Source organism: Scyliorhinus canicula, chromosome 13 (genome assembly GCF_902713615.1).
Source record: "Scyliorhinus canicula chromosome 13, sScyCan1.1, whole genome shotgun sequence".
NCBI lineage: Eukaryota > Metazoa > Chordata > Chondrichthyes > Carcharhiniformes > Scyliorhinidae > Scyliorhinus > Scyliorhinus canicula.
Window position 1 is genome coordinate 138,401,340 of NC_052158.1, and position 15,210 is coordinate 138,416,549.

General features: G+C 43.6%; 2 protein-coding genes across 9 annotated transcripts in view; both read right to left on the reverse strand.

Annotated features, from left to right (window-relative positions):
* The window catches only part of gk5 (glycerol kinase 5), a 70,294-nt gene extending 66,761 nt beyond the window's left edge, over positions 1-3,533 (reverse strand). The window contains exons 1-2 of one of the 4 annotated variants that reach the window (XR_005462797.1): positions 3,085-3,230; positions 2,429-2,650 (exon numbers count right to left, since the gene is read on the reverse strand). Coding sequence is in view for 3 of the 4 variants with exons in the window: in XM_038815630.1 (XP_038671558.1) it covers positions 2,429-2,650; positions 3,085-3,117 (255 nt within the window). In the remaining variant the exon portion in view is untranslated. Of the gene's footprint in view, positions 1-2,428; positions 2,651-3,084; positions 3,231-3,436; positions 3,456-3,516 lie in introns of those variants that run through there. The other 3 variants (XM_038815632.1, XM_038815631.1, XM_038815630.1) reach the window with 3 other exon arrangements.
* Positions 3,534-7,065: 3,532 nt separating this feature from the next.
* Positions 7,066-15,210, reverse strand: part of xrn1 (5'-3' exoribonuclease 1) — a 146,185-nt gene continuing 138,040 nt past the window's right edge. For 4 of the 5 annotated variants that reach the window (XM_038817150.1, XM_038817149.1, XM_038817147.1 and 1 more), the window contains 3 exons: positions 13,845-14,002; positions 10,165-10,478; positions 7,066-7,780 (listed from right to left, as the gene is read on the reverse strand). In XM_038817150.1, the coding sequence (XP_038673078.1) occupies positions 10,170-10,478; positions 13,845-14,002 (467 nt within the window). In that variant the 3' untranslated portion in view covers positions 7,066-7,780; positions 10,165-10,169. Of the gene's footprint in view, positions 7,781-9,643; positions 9,678-10,164; positions 10,479-13,844; positions 14,003-15,210 lie in introns of all 5 variants that reach the window. The other variant, XM_038817148.1, reaches the window with a different exon arrangement.

Genomic DNA, 15,210 nt, shown 5'->3' on the forward strand with positions numbered 1-15,210 from the left:
TGTTTCAGACAGCATTGTCAATATGGCCCAGCTGTATCTGTGTGTTTTGGAATTAGTTAAGAACTTTTTTAAAAAATGTATGCATTTACAGGATATGGGTTTCGCTGGAAAGGTCAATATTTATTGACCATACCGAACTGCCCTCCATAGTTGAGCAGATAGAAAAAGACAGTAGTGACCAATCACATTCCAAAAGTACTTCATCACTGTGAAGTGCTTCAGAATATTCTCCAGTCATAGAAAAAAAATGGAGATTCGTGGTGCCTTTCACGACCTCCAGATAGCCCCCAAACTTTTTCCCATCCAATGCGGTCCTTTAAAGTGTCACCGTCACTGTTGTAATATGGCAGCCAATTTGTGTACAGCAGCAATTAAACAACCGGATCAGTTTTATTAAGTTGATCAACAAAGAAAAGTACAGCACAGAAACAGGCCCTTCGGCCCTCCAAGCCTGCGCCGATCATGCTGCCCGTCTGAACTAAAATCTTCAAAAAGAACAAAGAAAAGTACAGCACAGGAACATGAAGGACTAAATCATGGGCTAAATACTGGCTGGGACATAGTGGAGAACTTCCCTTTTCTACAAAATAGTGGGAATGAAGTTAGTGCCCTCTACATTCAGGGCAAATGGGGCCTTAGTTTACCCTTGCACTCATGACCATCTAACAACTCAAAAGAGTACACCAACAATTCGTCCAGTAAAAAAATAACAGAAATGCAAGATTTGCTTCACTCGCCTTTTTCTTTTATTGACACTGATACATACTTCCAAAATTTTCTCTTATTCAAAAAAAATCAATTTAAATTTCTGCAGACAATTTTCTGGTACAGCAATTAAAGGTGGACTAAATGAAATGAAAATCGCTTACTGCCACAGGTAGGCTTCAAATGAAGTTACTGCGAAAAGCCTCTAGTCGTCACATTCCAGCACCTGTTCGGGGAGGCTGGTATGGGAATTGAACCTCGCTGTTGGCCTGCCTCGTTCTGCTTTCAAAGCCAGCTCTTTAGCCCTGTGCTAAACCAGGCCCTGACTCAACCAGCCCCTGCTATACTCACTAAATTGCCACCCTTTGGTCTGTAAGTACTTTGATTTGCTGCCGATTATCACATTTGCAGTTATCAATTGGACTTTATGGCATTTGCTGACACGTAACCAGGGAACATTACACTTTCTGCTGCACACAATTCCCAGTCTATTCAAAGTACTGGCTGCATTCATACAATTAGTCAGCCCTAGTTAATCAAAGATTGTGTTACATTTGAGGTGTCAATTCCCAAATCCTGATATAATCAAGGATTCAGACAAGATTCGAGTGCAAATTGATAAGCCTGTATATTACCGAGAAAACAGCTGCAGTATCTCACCACAGAGCACACAGGTACTTCAGCATTGCCAATAGCCCAGATTATATCCTTCTTTATTTCGTCAAGGCCACCCCCAAAAGGGCAAGGTCATAACCATGATGAGCAAAATATCGGTAAAATAATCTCTAAAATAAAGTTTAGTCTGCTTAGTCTTATAAAGTTGATTACAATGACAACCACACAGAATCCCAAAATGTCACCACCAGTACACCTCATTCAGGTAACAGAAACAAAACTGGATGTATCCAGCTACCATGTTCAGTGGCTATGGCACTTTGTCCGAATCATATTAAGCGAATTCAATTCTAAAGAGTTAGCCCTGGAAAATCCTGCCCTGTAAACCTGATATCAGTGCACATGGTAAGGTTTCCCTCTTTGGTCTTCTACCAGGCAATTCTGATAGGGGGCAGTCACGTCAGGGGCCACGCGGTGAGTGCCGTCTCGTCAGGGGGCACGCGGTGAGTGCCGTCACGTCAGGGGGCACGCGGTGAGTGCCGTCACGTCAGGGGGCACGCGGTGAGTGCCGTCACGTCAGGGGGCACGCGGTGAGTGCCGTCACGTCAGGGGGCACGCGGTGAGTGCCGTCACGTCAGGGGGCACGCGGTGAGTGCAGTCACGTCAGGGGGCACGCGGTGAGTGCAGTCACGTCAGGGGGCACGCGGTGAGTGCAGTCACGTCAGGGGGCACGCGGTGAGTGCAGTCACGTCAGGGGGCACGCGGTGAGTGCAGTCACGTCAGGGGGCACGCGGTGAGTGCAGTCACGTCAGGGGGCACGCGGTGAGTGGAGTCACGTCAGGGGGCACGCGGTGAGTGCAGTCACGTCAGGGGGTACGCGGCCAGTACAGTCACGACAGGGGGCACAAGGTGAGCGCAGTCACGTCAGGGGGCACACGATGAGCGCAGCCACGTCAGGGGGCACGCGGTGAGCACAATCACCTTAAATTGAGCAGGTTTGACTGAGGTTAGATAGAGTGAGCTCGCATTCACACACATTTCCCTGTCACCCACCCAGGCACCCCCCAGATTTCGTCCAAATGCATGGACCGGGTGATGTGGATCTTACCGGTTTACTGCTGAAACCTTTGATCCGAGCAGCGGGGTCATACACGTGGCACCTGATGGACGTGGAGCCAACGTCGACGGCCAGAATGTACGTCTCGCTTCGCCGAACACCATTTCTGAGAGAACCCATCACTGGCGCGGGGGCCCGGCCCCCAGGAGGAGTCACAGAGCCGGCACTGGGGGCGTCCCAGGAGCCATGAGACGGACGCTTTAAACAGGCGAGCTGGCAACAACAAAAAATGGGCAGAGAGAGAGAGAGAATGTAAAAAAAAAGGAAAAGTCTCTAGGGGTAGGGTATCAAAAACAACAAGCCCCGATACAAGGAAGCAACACCAGCGCCAACTTCCACTGTTACTTTGTATCCCAGGAAGGTGTCAATGTATCCGAGTGAAACACTGAAATTGTGCTGGCTGCTGGCGGGGCCCGGCCACAGGGAAGCGGCGGCGGTGAGGTGAGGCTCCCCGGCCACTCAGACACATGGTGAGGGACCCCAAACTCCCGTCAAGCTGCCATCCGCACAGCCGGGCTGTCCACTGGAGCAGTCAGGCGGGCGGGCTCACAGCCGCTCCCCGCTCAATCCCCTCAGCTCAGGCCCCTCCTGCCACGCAGCCGCGTCACACATCAGCCCATCTGAACGGGGAAGCGCCGCTCAGACACCTTGTTAAATGTTAACCAACGCACGCAGGGCATTGGCTGGGCGCCGCTCAATCCCTCTGCCAGCCCTTGGCGTCTCAGCAGCCGCACCCCTCAGATGTGCTCCACTGGGTGGTGGGTGGGCACGGAAGGTGCTACATGGTTATAACGGGAGTGATTATCCCCGGCGCCACGAACACTCAGGGGCGGCGCCGTCACGCAGCTGCCATTGAAGGGCTGGTGATGCTGATAATACTCTTGTTGCAGCCCCCGCTGCTGAGACCCTCCTGTCCACACCGGCAAGCTTTCACCAAGCTGCACCTCCTCCTCCCCTCTCCCAGTGATCCCGGAGTGAATCAATCCACAGTCCGTTTACCAGTCCCAGCTTAGCCCTCAGCTTCTGATGCCCCTTCACCGAGCCGGTGCTGCTCGCTCTCTGTGTCTCTCTTAACTTACCCACCACTACCTCGGAATCATTGCTCGGGCTCTCTCCCCCGCCCCCCGGCTCCCGGCAAAACGCCGAGGGCCTGTTAAATGGATGCGTGTTGTATTCATTCGAACAGAAAAGATTAAAGGGGCAAATCAATCGATCAACTGATCAAAGGAGCTGATGCACTGGAGATAAACTGCTTCCTCTGGCCGACAAAGGGTGACGTTCACATTAGAATCTAGGCCGCTCAGAGATCCCATCGCCGAGTGCAGGAGGAGGCCATTCGGGCCATCGAGTCTGCACCGACTACCAAGGTCCACTCACTCGCCCACCCCATCCTATCCCCATAATCTAACCTGGACATGTTTGGACTGTGGGAGGAAACTTGAGCACCCGGAGGAAACCCACGGGAGGAAAGTGCAAACTTCAGTCACCCAAGGCTGGAATCGAACCCCGGTCCCTGGTGCAGAGAGGCAGCAGTGCTAACGGCTCTGGCACCTTGGTCAGAAAGCACTTATTTACACAATTGCTAGTAGAAATCTGGAAATACAATCCCCCCCCCCCAATCAGAGGACTAATCAACTGAAGATGTCAAAACTGAGTGATAGATTTCTGGGTAAGAGTTAAGGAAACAAGGCAGGTAGATTGACACAGACCAGCCAAGATCTGACTGAATGGGAGAACAGGTTCAACAGGCTGAATGGCCCACTCCAATTTCTATGTTCTTCCTTTCCCTTCTTCGCCATTCACGATGGCTTCAGCCATTTAATTCCCTCACTGGCATTCTTCCTTAATCCTGGTGTTTTGCTTTCTCCAAAATTTAAAAAAACCCTCCTAAACCAAGTTTCAGCCACTCTCCCTACTGCTGTCTCTTGATTTATTTTACAACTGTGCAGAGCTTGGGAATGCTTTATATGGAAAGAATAATTTTTCCCTCTTCCCAATCCTCATGTGTGTATTCACAGGTGTCTCCTCCAGCAAAACAAGTTTGCCTGCACAGGCAAGTGTGAAATTCTGAACCATAAAACATTGGAGCAGAATTAGGCCATTCGGCCCATTGAGCCTGCTCCACCATTCGATCATGGCTGATATGTTTGTCACCCCCATTCTCCTGCCTTCTCCCAATAACCCCTGATCCCCTTAATCAAGAACCTTTCTATCTCTTAAAGATACTCAGCGACTTGGCCTCCAAAGCCTTTTAGAGTCATAGAACAGTACAGCACAGAACAGGCCCTTCGGCCCTCAATGTTGTGCCGAGCCATGATCACCCTACTCAAACCCACGTATCCACCCTATACCCGTAACCCAACAACCCCCCCCCCCTTAACCTTACTTTTATTAGGACACTACGGGCAATTTATCACGGCCAATCCACCTAACCCGCACATCTTTGGGAGGAAACCAGAGCACCCGGAGGAAACCCACGCACACAGGGGGAGGACGTGCAGACTCCACACAGACAGTGACCCAGCCGGGAATCGAACCTGGGACCCTGGAGCTGTGAAGCATTTATGCTAACCACCATGCTACCCTGCTGCCCTTTTGCGACAATCAGTTCTATAGATTCACCACCCTCTGGCTGAAATACCTCCTCATCTTGGTTTTAAAGGATCGTCCTTTGAGGCTATGGCCTCGGGTTCTAGTTTTTCCTACAAGTGGAAAAAAACATCCTCTCCACATCCACTCTATCCAGGCCTCGCAGTGTTCTGTAAGTTTCAATAAGATCCCCCCTCATCCTTCTAAACTCCAACAAGTACAGAACCCAGAGTCCTCAACCATTCCTCATACAACAAGCTCTTCATTCCAGGGATCATTCTTGTGAAACTCATCTGGACCCTTTCCAAGGCCAGCACATCCTTCCTTAGATACGGGGCCCAAATTGCTCACAATAGTCCAAATGGGGTCGACCAGAGCTTTATATAGCTTTAGAAGTACATCCCTGCTCTTGTATTCTAACCCTCTCGCCATGAATGCAAACATTGTATTTGCCTTCCCAACTGCCGCCTGAACTTGCACTTCAACCATTAGAGACTCTTGAACTAGGACTCCCAAGTCCATTTATGCTTCTGATTTAAGAGGTTCCCCTCCAAGCCACTCACTATCCAGACTTGGATATATATCGCAGTTCCTTCACTGTCACAGGGTAGAGATCCAGGAATTCCACCCCAACAGCACCGCAGGTGTACCTACCTCTCGGGGACTACCCTCCCCCCCAACAGCACCGTGTGTACACCTACACCTCAGGGACTACCCTCCCAACAGCACCGCAGGTGTACCTACCTCTCGGGGACTACCCACCCCCAAACAGCACCGCAGGTATACCTACCTCTCGGGGACTACCCTCCCCCCAACAGCACCGTGTGTATACCTACCTCTCGGGGATTACCCTCCCCCCAACAGCACCATGTGTGTACCTACCGCTCGGGGACTATAGAGGTTCAAGGAGGCAGATCACCACCACCTTCTCAAGGGCAATTAGGGATGGGCAATAAATGCTGGCCTAGCCAGCGATGCCCACATCTCATTAAATTAATTTAAAAAAATGTCTGAAATTATATTGCCAACTGTTTAATGAAACACTGGAACAGGAGTAGGTTCTTCAGCCTTTCTGTGCCTGTTCCATCATTCAGTGAGATCATGGCGGATTTGAATCTCAACTCCATCCACCCACCATTGTTTGATAATCCCCAATAATCTTGGGAGTCTCTTTTGGCATTATAAATTGTCCTACCCTTTAGTTTATGCGGAGGCAACGGAGGGGTGGACGAGAGTGTTTCAGATTTCCACTACCATTCATGTGAAGTACTTTCTGACATCACCCCTGAATAGCCAAATCTAATTTTAAGCAAGTAAAAATAGAAAATGCTGGAAATACCCAGCAGGTCCAGCAGCAATGATGACAAAAGAAACAGTTAATGTTCCAGCTCAATGCCCCTTCTAATTTGAAGGTTACAAAACCTTCAGTTGAGGATGTAGAGGAGCAAGATGCAGAAAGTCCCCAAGATTGCAGAGCAGCTTCACATCAGAGCTTTAACTGCAAAAAATTAAATATTTTATTCAGCAGGTTGTTTGTAAATGGCTAAAACGTTCCCACTTTAACTGGCAAGTTAATCTTCCTTCACATCCTGAAGTCCATTGTAACATTCCAAATCCAACAATACAATGTCCTCAAGTTACTGTTTACACCACTCAAACTGGTTGCTAGGCATGCTGCCAACATGGCAATTTATTTCCACATTTTGCCACCATCTTAAAACTGGCAATTACTAATGTGAGAGGGCACAGATGGACCACATAATTTGTACAATTCAGTTCTACAATCATTCTGTAAAACAGTCACAGAATTTATACCAATCCTCCTGGCAGAGCTCCACACATATAGCAGTTTCCGGGGGTTAAATTTCACACTGCACAATAAGGAAATGCACAAACAGGGTCCAGATAAAATTTCAATGGACTATGAGTCATGGAACACGAGATTGAAGAAAATGGTAAAATACTCAACCTGTGTTTCCTACATTTCCTAAGTTGTTACAAATTACTAGATAATAGAACAAAGTTAGCAACACATTTTGAACACTTGTAACAAAATGCTTTATTTGTAATATTGAGCTTGCCTATACACGTCAGCAGAAAGTGCAACATTGAATTGTACTGTTATTAGCCAGTAACCTCCATTGTTTCAAATACACAAAATGTAAAAAGTCCACATTCGTCAATAAATATGATTAATGTGTTGCCATCAACTTCCTTTCACTGTATATCTTTTTTAACCCAGTGTGATCCATGTGAAAAGGCTTTAATACAACATTAAGAGTATTCATAAAAGCAATACAATTTTGACATTGATGGAAACATTAAAATGTTTTTGTGTCACAAGTAGATAAAATGCTTAAAGTAATCCAAAACAAAAACACACAAGTGAATGCATAGAACCTAAAAATCAGGCAGTAAATCATTCTTAAATGTTCAGATTTCTATAAAACAATCTTAAATCACTTTCTACAACATCTACACCAGAAATTGAATTTTTCTTTAGTCGTATAAAATACATTGTTTTACATGAACACGTCAGGCTTTTGGTATCTGAACTGTACAATGGGCATAATTGAATGTTTTGAATAAAAATTAAAATTACATTAAATTCATAAAAATGGTCACATGTGGAGATGGGAGATTGCAGTTCGGGGAGGCAGACGTTTCCTGGATGACTGATGGCAATTCATAAGCTATGAGCAGATGTGGACAAATATGGGGCATCAGATGACACTAAAAATGGATCTGGAATACCTTTCAAAAAATAAATCACAGTTAAAATTCAATTAACACTTTCAATTACAGTATTTAAGCCATTTTAGTACAGCTAGGAAGGACATTTCTAGAACCATTTCAAACACAGATACTAGGTTTTACCAATGTAAAAGCATGAAATATTAGCGGTTTTAGGGGGGAACATGGGTATTAAAATAAAATCCAGAGCATTTGAATGAATGAACCTTTTAAATTTCTGGATTTTAAATATTTAATTCCATAATTTTTTCCCACATAAAATGCATGATAACTGGACACAGCAACTACTGACCAGCTTTTTTGAAAATCGCTCATCCATAAGAGAGACTGAATAAGCGCAAGGCACAGAATAGGAAAAAAAACCCAAAAGTTTGAAATAATGCAAAGCACACCAGTTTGGTTGGATCAATATTTTTCAATACAACACAAAATATGAACATAACTGAACCCAATAAAAGAACAGGATAATTTATATAAAGGGAAAGGAACACAAACGGAAAATATCCTATTATGACAAAGCAAGCACGAGTGCTGTGTTGGCACAAATGAGCTTGAAGAATTTCGAAAAGCAATTAACCATTAATACTGAAATTGTTTCAATTTATATTTTGAAAATAAATTCCACAGCACTTTGTTAGCAAATTAAATTGACAGGGACACAATCCATTGGGAATCCAACCCATTCACTCGGTAACACTGGTTAGATGGAACTGCTTTTTACAGACAGATCATGGGACATTTTTAATTACTGTCCTAATTAAGCTAAACAAATTATTTTATCCAAATGATGCCTAAAGAAATCTGTCAAGCTTTTCCAAGGTGTTTTTCTATGCAAAAAAAGTTAATTTGTCAAGGAAAATGGGAACTACAGAAGTTCTATCTTCAAAAGCAAACCTTTTGCAAACTTTTTATATTCTGCAATTTGAGCCATAATAAACTGGCTAAAACTAAACAAATTCAGAACAAACTCCTAACTTTCTACGTCAAGGTGTAGACTACAAAATTAAAGCAATTAAATGTAGGGCTGGAGTTTGAAATAAAAGGGCAGAAATTACATGGTGTAGACCCGACTAAATCAGAGAACGAAAACCGAATAGTTACCATTTAGATTTTTGCAGCTGACATAACATGAAAGCATTGTTCATTAAAAATAATAAAATCAGACTAATTTTTCCACAAATTAGGCTTACATACCAGCAATAGTTCAGGTAAATTATGATTAAGTTCACAATTGAAAAAGGAAGTCCTTTAGAGACCTCTGGGTAAATTATTTATGATGATAACTCTGAGAATTCCACATTGATTTGTAAGATTGCTGAAGACTGAGAAATGGGGAAAAGATGTGATACAGTGCTTTTGCAATTGTGGAAGTTTGGTTTCCACGGTGCACTATCCATTCTAGCCATTTTGGTGTAGAATACATACTTTGTATCCATAAGTGAGACAGCCATTTCAGACAATTATGTCAGATTCGAATGTGGTACACAATTAATATTGTTTCTGCTATAGCTTTTAAAAAAAGTTTAAACTATTTCCATTATGCTCTCTTTTAATCCCCAGTTTATTGGACTTCAATATTTCTCGTCTGTGCAGCCCAGAAAGCACATGTCTATTGGCCTTCTGGTCAACATCACACCTGAGCCAGATAATAGGTGGTCCACAAGAATAGCATGGATGATTAGAATTCATCCTCTTAGTGGGAAAACACCAGGTCTGCTTGATAGTGCAGTCCGTGAAGTATTACGAAGAGCACATCATGCTCTGGTTTCAATGAGCTTCCAAAGGTATTACTCAATGTTGGATGGCTAAACAATTCAAATATTAGGAGACGGTGTGTGGCATAATTAGATACTTTATACAAACCTTACAAGGACCCAAAGGTTTATTGGAGCTTGTGCTGAAATATGAACAATGTAGATTTAAAAAAAAAAGTCAGATGTTACTTCTACATTTCAACTCTGAAACGTCTTCTGATGATAGAGTGGGACACTTGAACTACTATTGCAAATGGAAAACAAATGATTCACATCATCAGAAACTGCGGTGTTATTTTGGTCTTTTCCAGCAGTTGGCAAAAATGTGATTGAAACATGGAAATGGATTTCTGCAGTACTCGGCCAGATTTAAATTAGAGTGACAGATGGGAATATCCCCACTAAAAAAATTAAATATGTGGGATTGAACGGCACCATCCTTTTAAGAACAACATAATCTATGAGCATCAGCTTTCAATGGAGATAGCTTTCTCCAGTTAACAATACTCAATAGTATAATTTGGAAATTTAGGAAAGCATATCACTGAATGAAGACACAAAGAAAAATGCAAAATTGAATGCCAAGACTATTAAAAAAAAACCTCCATATGAAAATACATTTCTATTCACCTCAACTATTGGGGCAGTCGGGATGCTCCAAAATTGACAGCCAGTTTCCTGTGCTTGCGTTTACCAGAAGAACTGGCCACCTGCCGCTGCTGTCCTTGGGGCTGAACGGGGCTCTGTGCAATTGTTTTGTTCTGGGGTTCGAGATGTGTTCGACTTGGCTGAAAATAGTTCGAGGTCCCAGCAGCAGCATACCCATGTGATGATGTAGTAGAAAACTCCATTTTAGTTGCTGGTTGTGTCAGCTTTTGCGGAATTGAATGATTGTATTCCTTATCATCATGTGTCTTATTGAAGGTTGTCCTCCGCTTCGTGACCTTTTAAAATAGGAAAAATACATGGTAACCTCTACAACAAAGTGGTTATACTGACAAGAAAATAAAATTACTTCGCTTGTAGGGTCTTTACTCTTCATATGAAAGCAATACTTCCTGTATCAAACTTCGTTACCAATTGAAAGAATTATCCAAGATGATGCAATTAAGGTTTTTGATATCAGAAATGCGGTAAGACATAGGTGACTTAGCCTCTTTTATATTTGGGGTGTCAAACAGATTTGTTCAACTCCTTTCGTGTCACAAAATCTCGGCTGGCAATTCAGTGCTGTGACAAGGAGTGCAGTATTAATAGAGGTGCTATCTTTTATTTGAAATGTGAAAACAAGGCCTCGTCTTCTTGCTCAGGTGATTAAAAAAAAAATGTTTACTAAGAAATTTTTCATAATAATAATAAATACAACCAGAAATAACAGAAAAAAGGCAAAGCATAATGATAAAAATAAAAGAAAAACACACCTAATTAACATAAATGCAAAAACTAACCTAAACCCCATCAACTAATGGTGACGAACTCCTTAAAAAGAAATGGTTGCCATCTTAGATAGAACCTCTCCACCGACCCCCCGATGGTGAACTTGACCTTCTCCAAATGCAGAAATTACATTAAGTCATCCAGCCAAACCCAAACTTCTCAAGAATCTCAAATAATCTTAAGAGGCAAAAAGCTGAACCCATTTATGAATTAAAATCGCCACATCCCTGGCCCTGCCATTGAAACCCAAATGAAAAACCTGCCCTACCCAGCCCTTGTGCATCCCAGGGGTCTTTTGCAAAAATCACCATATCGGGACCCCCCCAATCAATCTGGAGTCAGCCATTTCTACTTTACAAGATTACCCAAGGGATACTCTATTTCAAGACTCTAAGCTCATTATCTAAAAAGCTCTACTATACTGAGCTGCAGCGAACCCTCCAAAACCATTCCCGTTAACCAACTCCTTAACTAGCAGGGAGGCTCCCGGCTGGAGAAAGAAAAAAATAGATATAAACAACACAATACCAAAATACCATTTAGCTTGCACACTGAAAGGAAGCTATATATTAACACAGGTTAGGTGGATTGGCCATGCTAAATTGCCTCTTAAGCATACAGGGATGTAAAGGTTAGGTTATGGGGACATACTGTTCTTTCAGAGGGTTGGTACAGACTCAACGGGTCAAATTGCCTCCTTTTGCACTGTTGGGATTCAATGGTTCTAACGAACAGAATGCCACATAGTGTCAAACCCCAATTCTAATCAAGAATTATAACAACTCAACCCCAATAAGGGAAAACAAGAACATGAAACTCCAACAATGTAACAATTCAACATGCTAATCGACAGAGCCGAAAACCCAATTATGAAGCGCCCAATTTGTGTCTTTTAACAAAGAGTTCGCCTCCCCCGGCTCGAAGAAGTAGCTTTTTCTCTCAAAAGCTACTCTGAGACAAGCTGGGTAGACCAAACTGATCTCGGACTCCACTCTTTATACAGGGCTGCCTGTACTCCTTTGAACGTGGCCCTTTTCTTTGCTAACTCTGCACTCATGTCCTGATAGAAGCTGATGGAGTGGCCTTCCCAATTGAAGTCGGAGTTCCTTTGCACATCGCAAAATGTTCTCCTTTTACTTGAAGCTGTGGAACCTCACTTTCACCACACGCAAGCTGAGTCTTCAGTACGATGCTTCGCCTGAAGTGTGCGACGGGCTCGGTCCAATTTGGGAAGGGATGTTATTCCACCCTCACCCACCATCTTGCATAACATGCCCAAGAAGTACTTCATGGACGTCGGGCCCTTCAGCATCCCCACAATATTTTGCCTCCTGGACCTGTTTTTAGGTCATTCCCCTTGGCTGTCAATTATCTATTTGTTTCGGTCACCGAATAAGTTTGGATTCCAGCATGGCAATCTAATCGGTACGGCCCAATAAGGCCACCTCCATATATATATTTTTTTAAAGGACCCAATTCTTTTTTTTTCCAATTTAGGGGCAATTTAGCATGGCCCACCTATCCTGCTCATCTTTGGGTTGTGGGGGTGAGACCCATGCAGTCACAGGGAGAATGTGCAAACTCCACACAGGCAGTGACCCAAGGCAAGGATCGAACCCCGGTCCTCAGCGTCGTGAGGCAGCCGTGCTAACCACTGCGCCGCCCTCACCTCCATATTCTTGATCGTGGTGCCCTGGACTTCAACGGTCTGATTAGTTTCAACTAATTGTTTGAGGTCTTCCAACATAATTTGTCGATGGGTTTAATATTTGTTTGCCAAGATATTATAAAGAACCTCTGCCATTAGTGGAGTGGACAGAGAACTGGAAACTGACTCCACTATTTTACTTGCTGTTGAGCTCCAAGAGGTCACAGACTCTTCTACGAGTTTCTGCTTCCAGCTTTCTTTCCCTTGATTTTCTTGGGCCTTTCAGTCACAAAAGATCTCTATTCTGATAACTATATGGATTTCCGAAGATTTAACGATCCATGGCACCAAGAAAAGGGGCAAGAAGTACAGTACTCCAGCGAAGGTCATCCCCCTACATTATGCTACTGAAGTCCTGCTCAGCTGAATGTGAAAGAACCCTTCACATTCTCAATATTATTACCAGAAATCTGTTCCAATATCGAACATACAGTGCAGAAGGAGGCCATTTGGCCCATCGAGTCTGCACCGACCCACTATTCCACACTATTTCCGTAATCCAATAACCCCTCTCACCTTTTTGGTCACTACGGGCAATTTATCATGGCCAATCCACCTAACCTGCACATCTTTGAACTGTGGGAGGAAACCGGAGCACCTGGAGGAAACCCTCGCAGACACGGGGAGAACGTGCAGACTTGCACAGACAGTGACCCAGCGGGGAATTAAATCTGGGAACCTGGCGCTGTGAAGCCACAGTATTATCCACTTGTGCTACTGGGCTGGTCAAAATTCTTACCTAAAATCTCATTAAAAAGTAAAACTAAACATTGATCAGCCCGTTGTCCACAGCGATAAGTCATTATATAAATGAGCGTAACACAACAGAAACCAGGTGGTTATCAGTTAAAATGCAGTGGACCAATTAACTGTTCCATCCCCACACATGAATTTTAAGACCATTAATTTCGTGCCAGTGATGCACCTGCCTAAATTAGGCTGTAGTCTTTATGAAGTATGTAAATTTGGTTCCAATAGTGTTGTATTTGAATACATGAATTGAGAAAGATGATTTGTCAAAACTTTTAACATATTGATGTCTCAGGTTATCAAGCAAGAGAATATTAAAATGCTCGATCCAATCATCTATGATCTCTTCCATGTTTCAAAAATATCTCTTCCTTCAGCTCTTTCCTACAGCAAAGAAAGCATGACGGAAACTTACCTGCAAAGGCACAAATTGATTGTGAGTACCGATAAGTACTCCTCCAGGGCAGATGTTTCCTGAATATGGGATCTGGAAGTTATTGTATAGTGGGGGAGGAAACAAAGTTGTCCAAGGCAGAGGACCATACCCATTTGGAGCTGTGGGCATCATGACACCTGAGGATTGAAATACATGCAAATATTATAAGATTATTTTACATTTGGGAACATTTAATAAGATTGGGTTGCTCACTTCCCCTATATCTATTTTAGTTTTCAACAGTTCTCACTTCCATTTCATACCATTTTTTGCTCTTATTATGCGCAGCAATGCTGAGCTTGATTTCCTTTTCTTTCTCTCCTTGCCAAGTGTGCTCAAACTAAGTTTCTACCCATTCCCTTCCAGTGACCCACTGTGCCATTGGGCTGCCCCTTGACTTCTCCAGAAAGTTAGTTTTCATAGAATAAACTGAACATAAAATTCAACGCTTAATTTAAAAAACACATTGCACATTCTCCTCGTGTCTGCGTGGGTCTCACCCCCACAACCCAAAGATGTGCAGGATAGGTGGATTGACCACATTAAATTGCCCCTTAATTGGAAAAATGAATTGGGCACTCTAAATTTAAAACAAAAAAATTAAAAAACACATATTCCTATGTTTAATAATCTATTATACACAGCATCTATAAACTTCAAGGTAGTACTTGGAGGAAAACAAGGGCTGAATGATGCTGCCCATGCAAAATGAACTTCTGAACTGAAGAGAAAATAGCAGCGCTGAAAAATACTGAGAACAAAAGAGATAGGAATAAAGCACAAGGTAAAGTTACAGAGCATTGTGCATTATTTCATAAATCCACATGGCCTACCTTACACCTTTTAAAAATGTTTTATTCCAAACGAGGCAAAAAATTGCACATACACAAAGAACATTCAGTTATAATAATTTGTCAATATTTCCCCCCTCGCCAGCTGCTGGACACAAAGAGATCTTTGAAGAAGGCGATGGAGGGCTTTCACCTGGAGTAAAACCCTTCCTCTGACCCTCTAATAGTATATTTAATTTTTTCCAGTCTCAAAAGTTCTGCCAGATTCCTTGACCATGCAGAGGCCCTAGATGGCGCCGCTGACCTCCATCCAAGCAGGATTCATCGTTGGGCGATCAGACAGGCAAAGCCCAAGATGTCTGCCCTCTTCCCCTCCAGAAGCACCGGCACATCCCAAACCTCCAAAAATCACCACTGGTGGACACAGCTCCAGCCTAATCCCCAGGGGAAGAACCCACATGTGTGCCCTGTACTACTTTAAATTGTATCAGGCTAGAGTTTACCAGGCGCAAAATATCATTCCAGCCCCAGGCCCAGTTCCTCTTTCCGCTTCC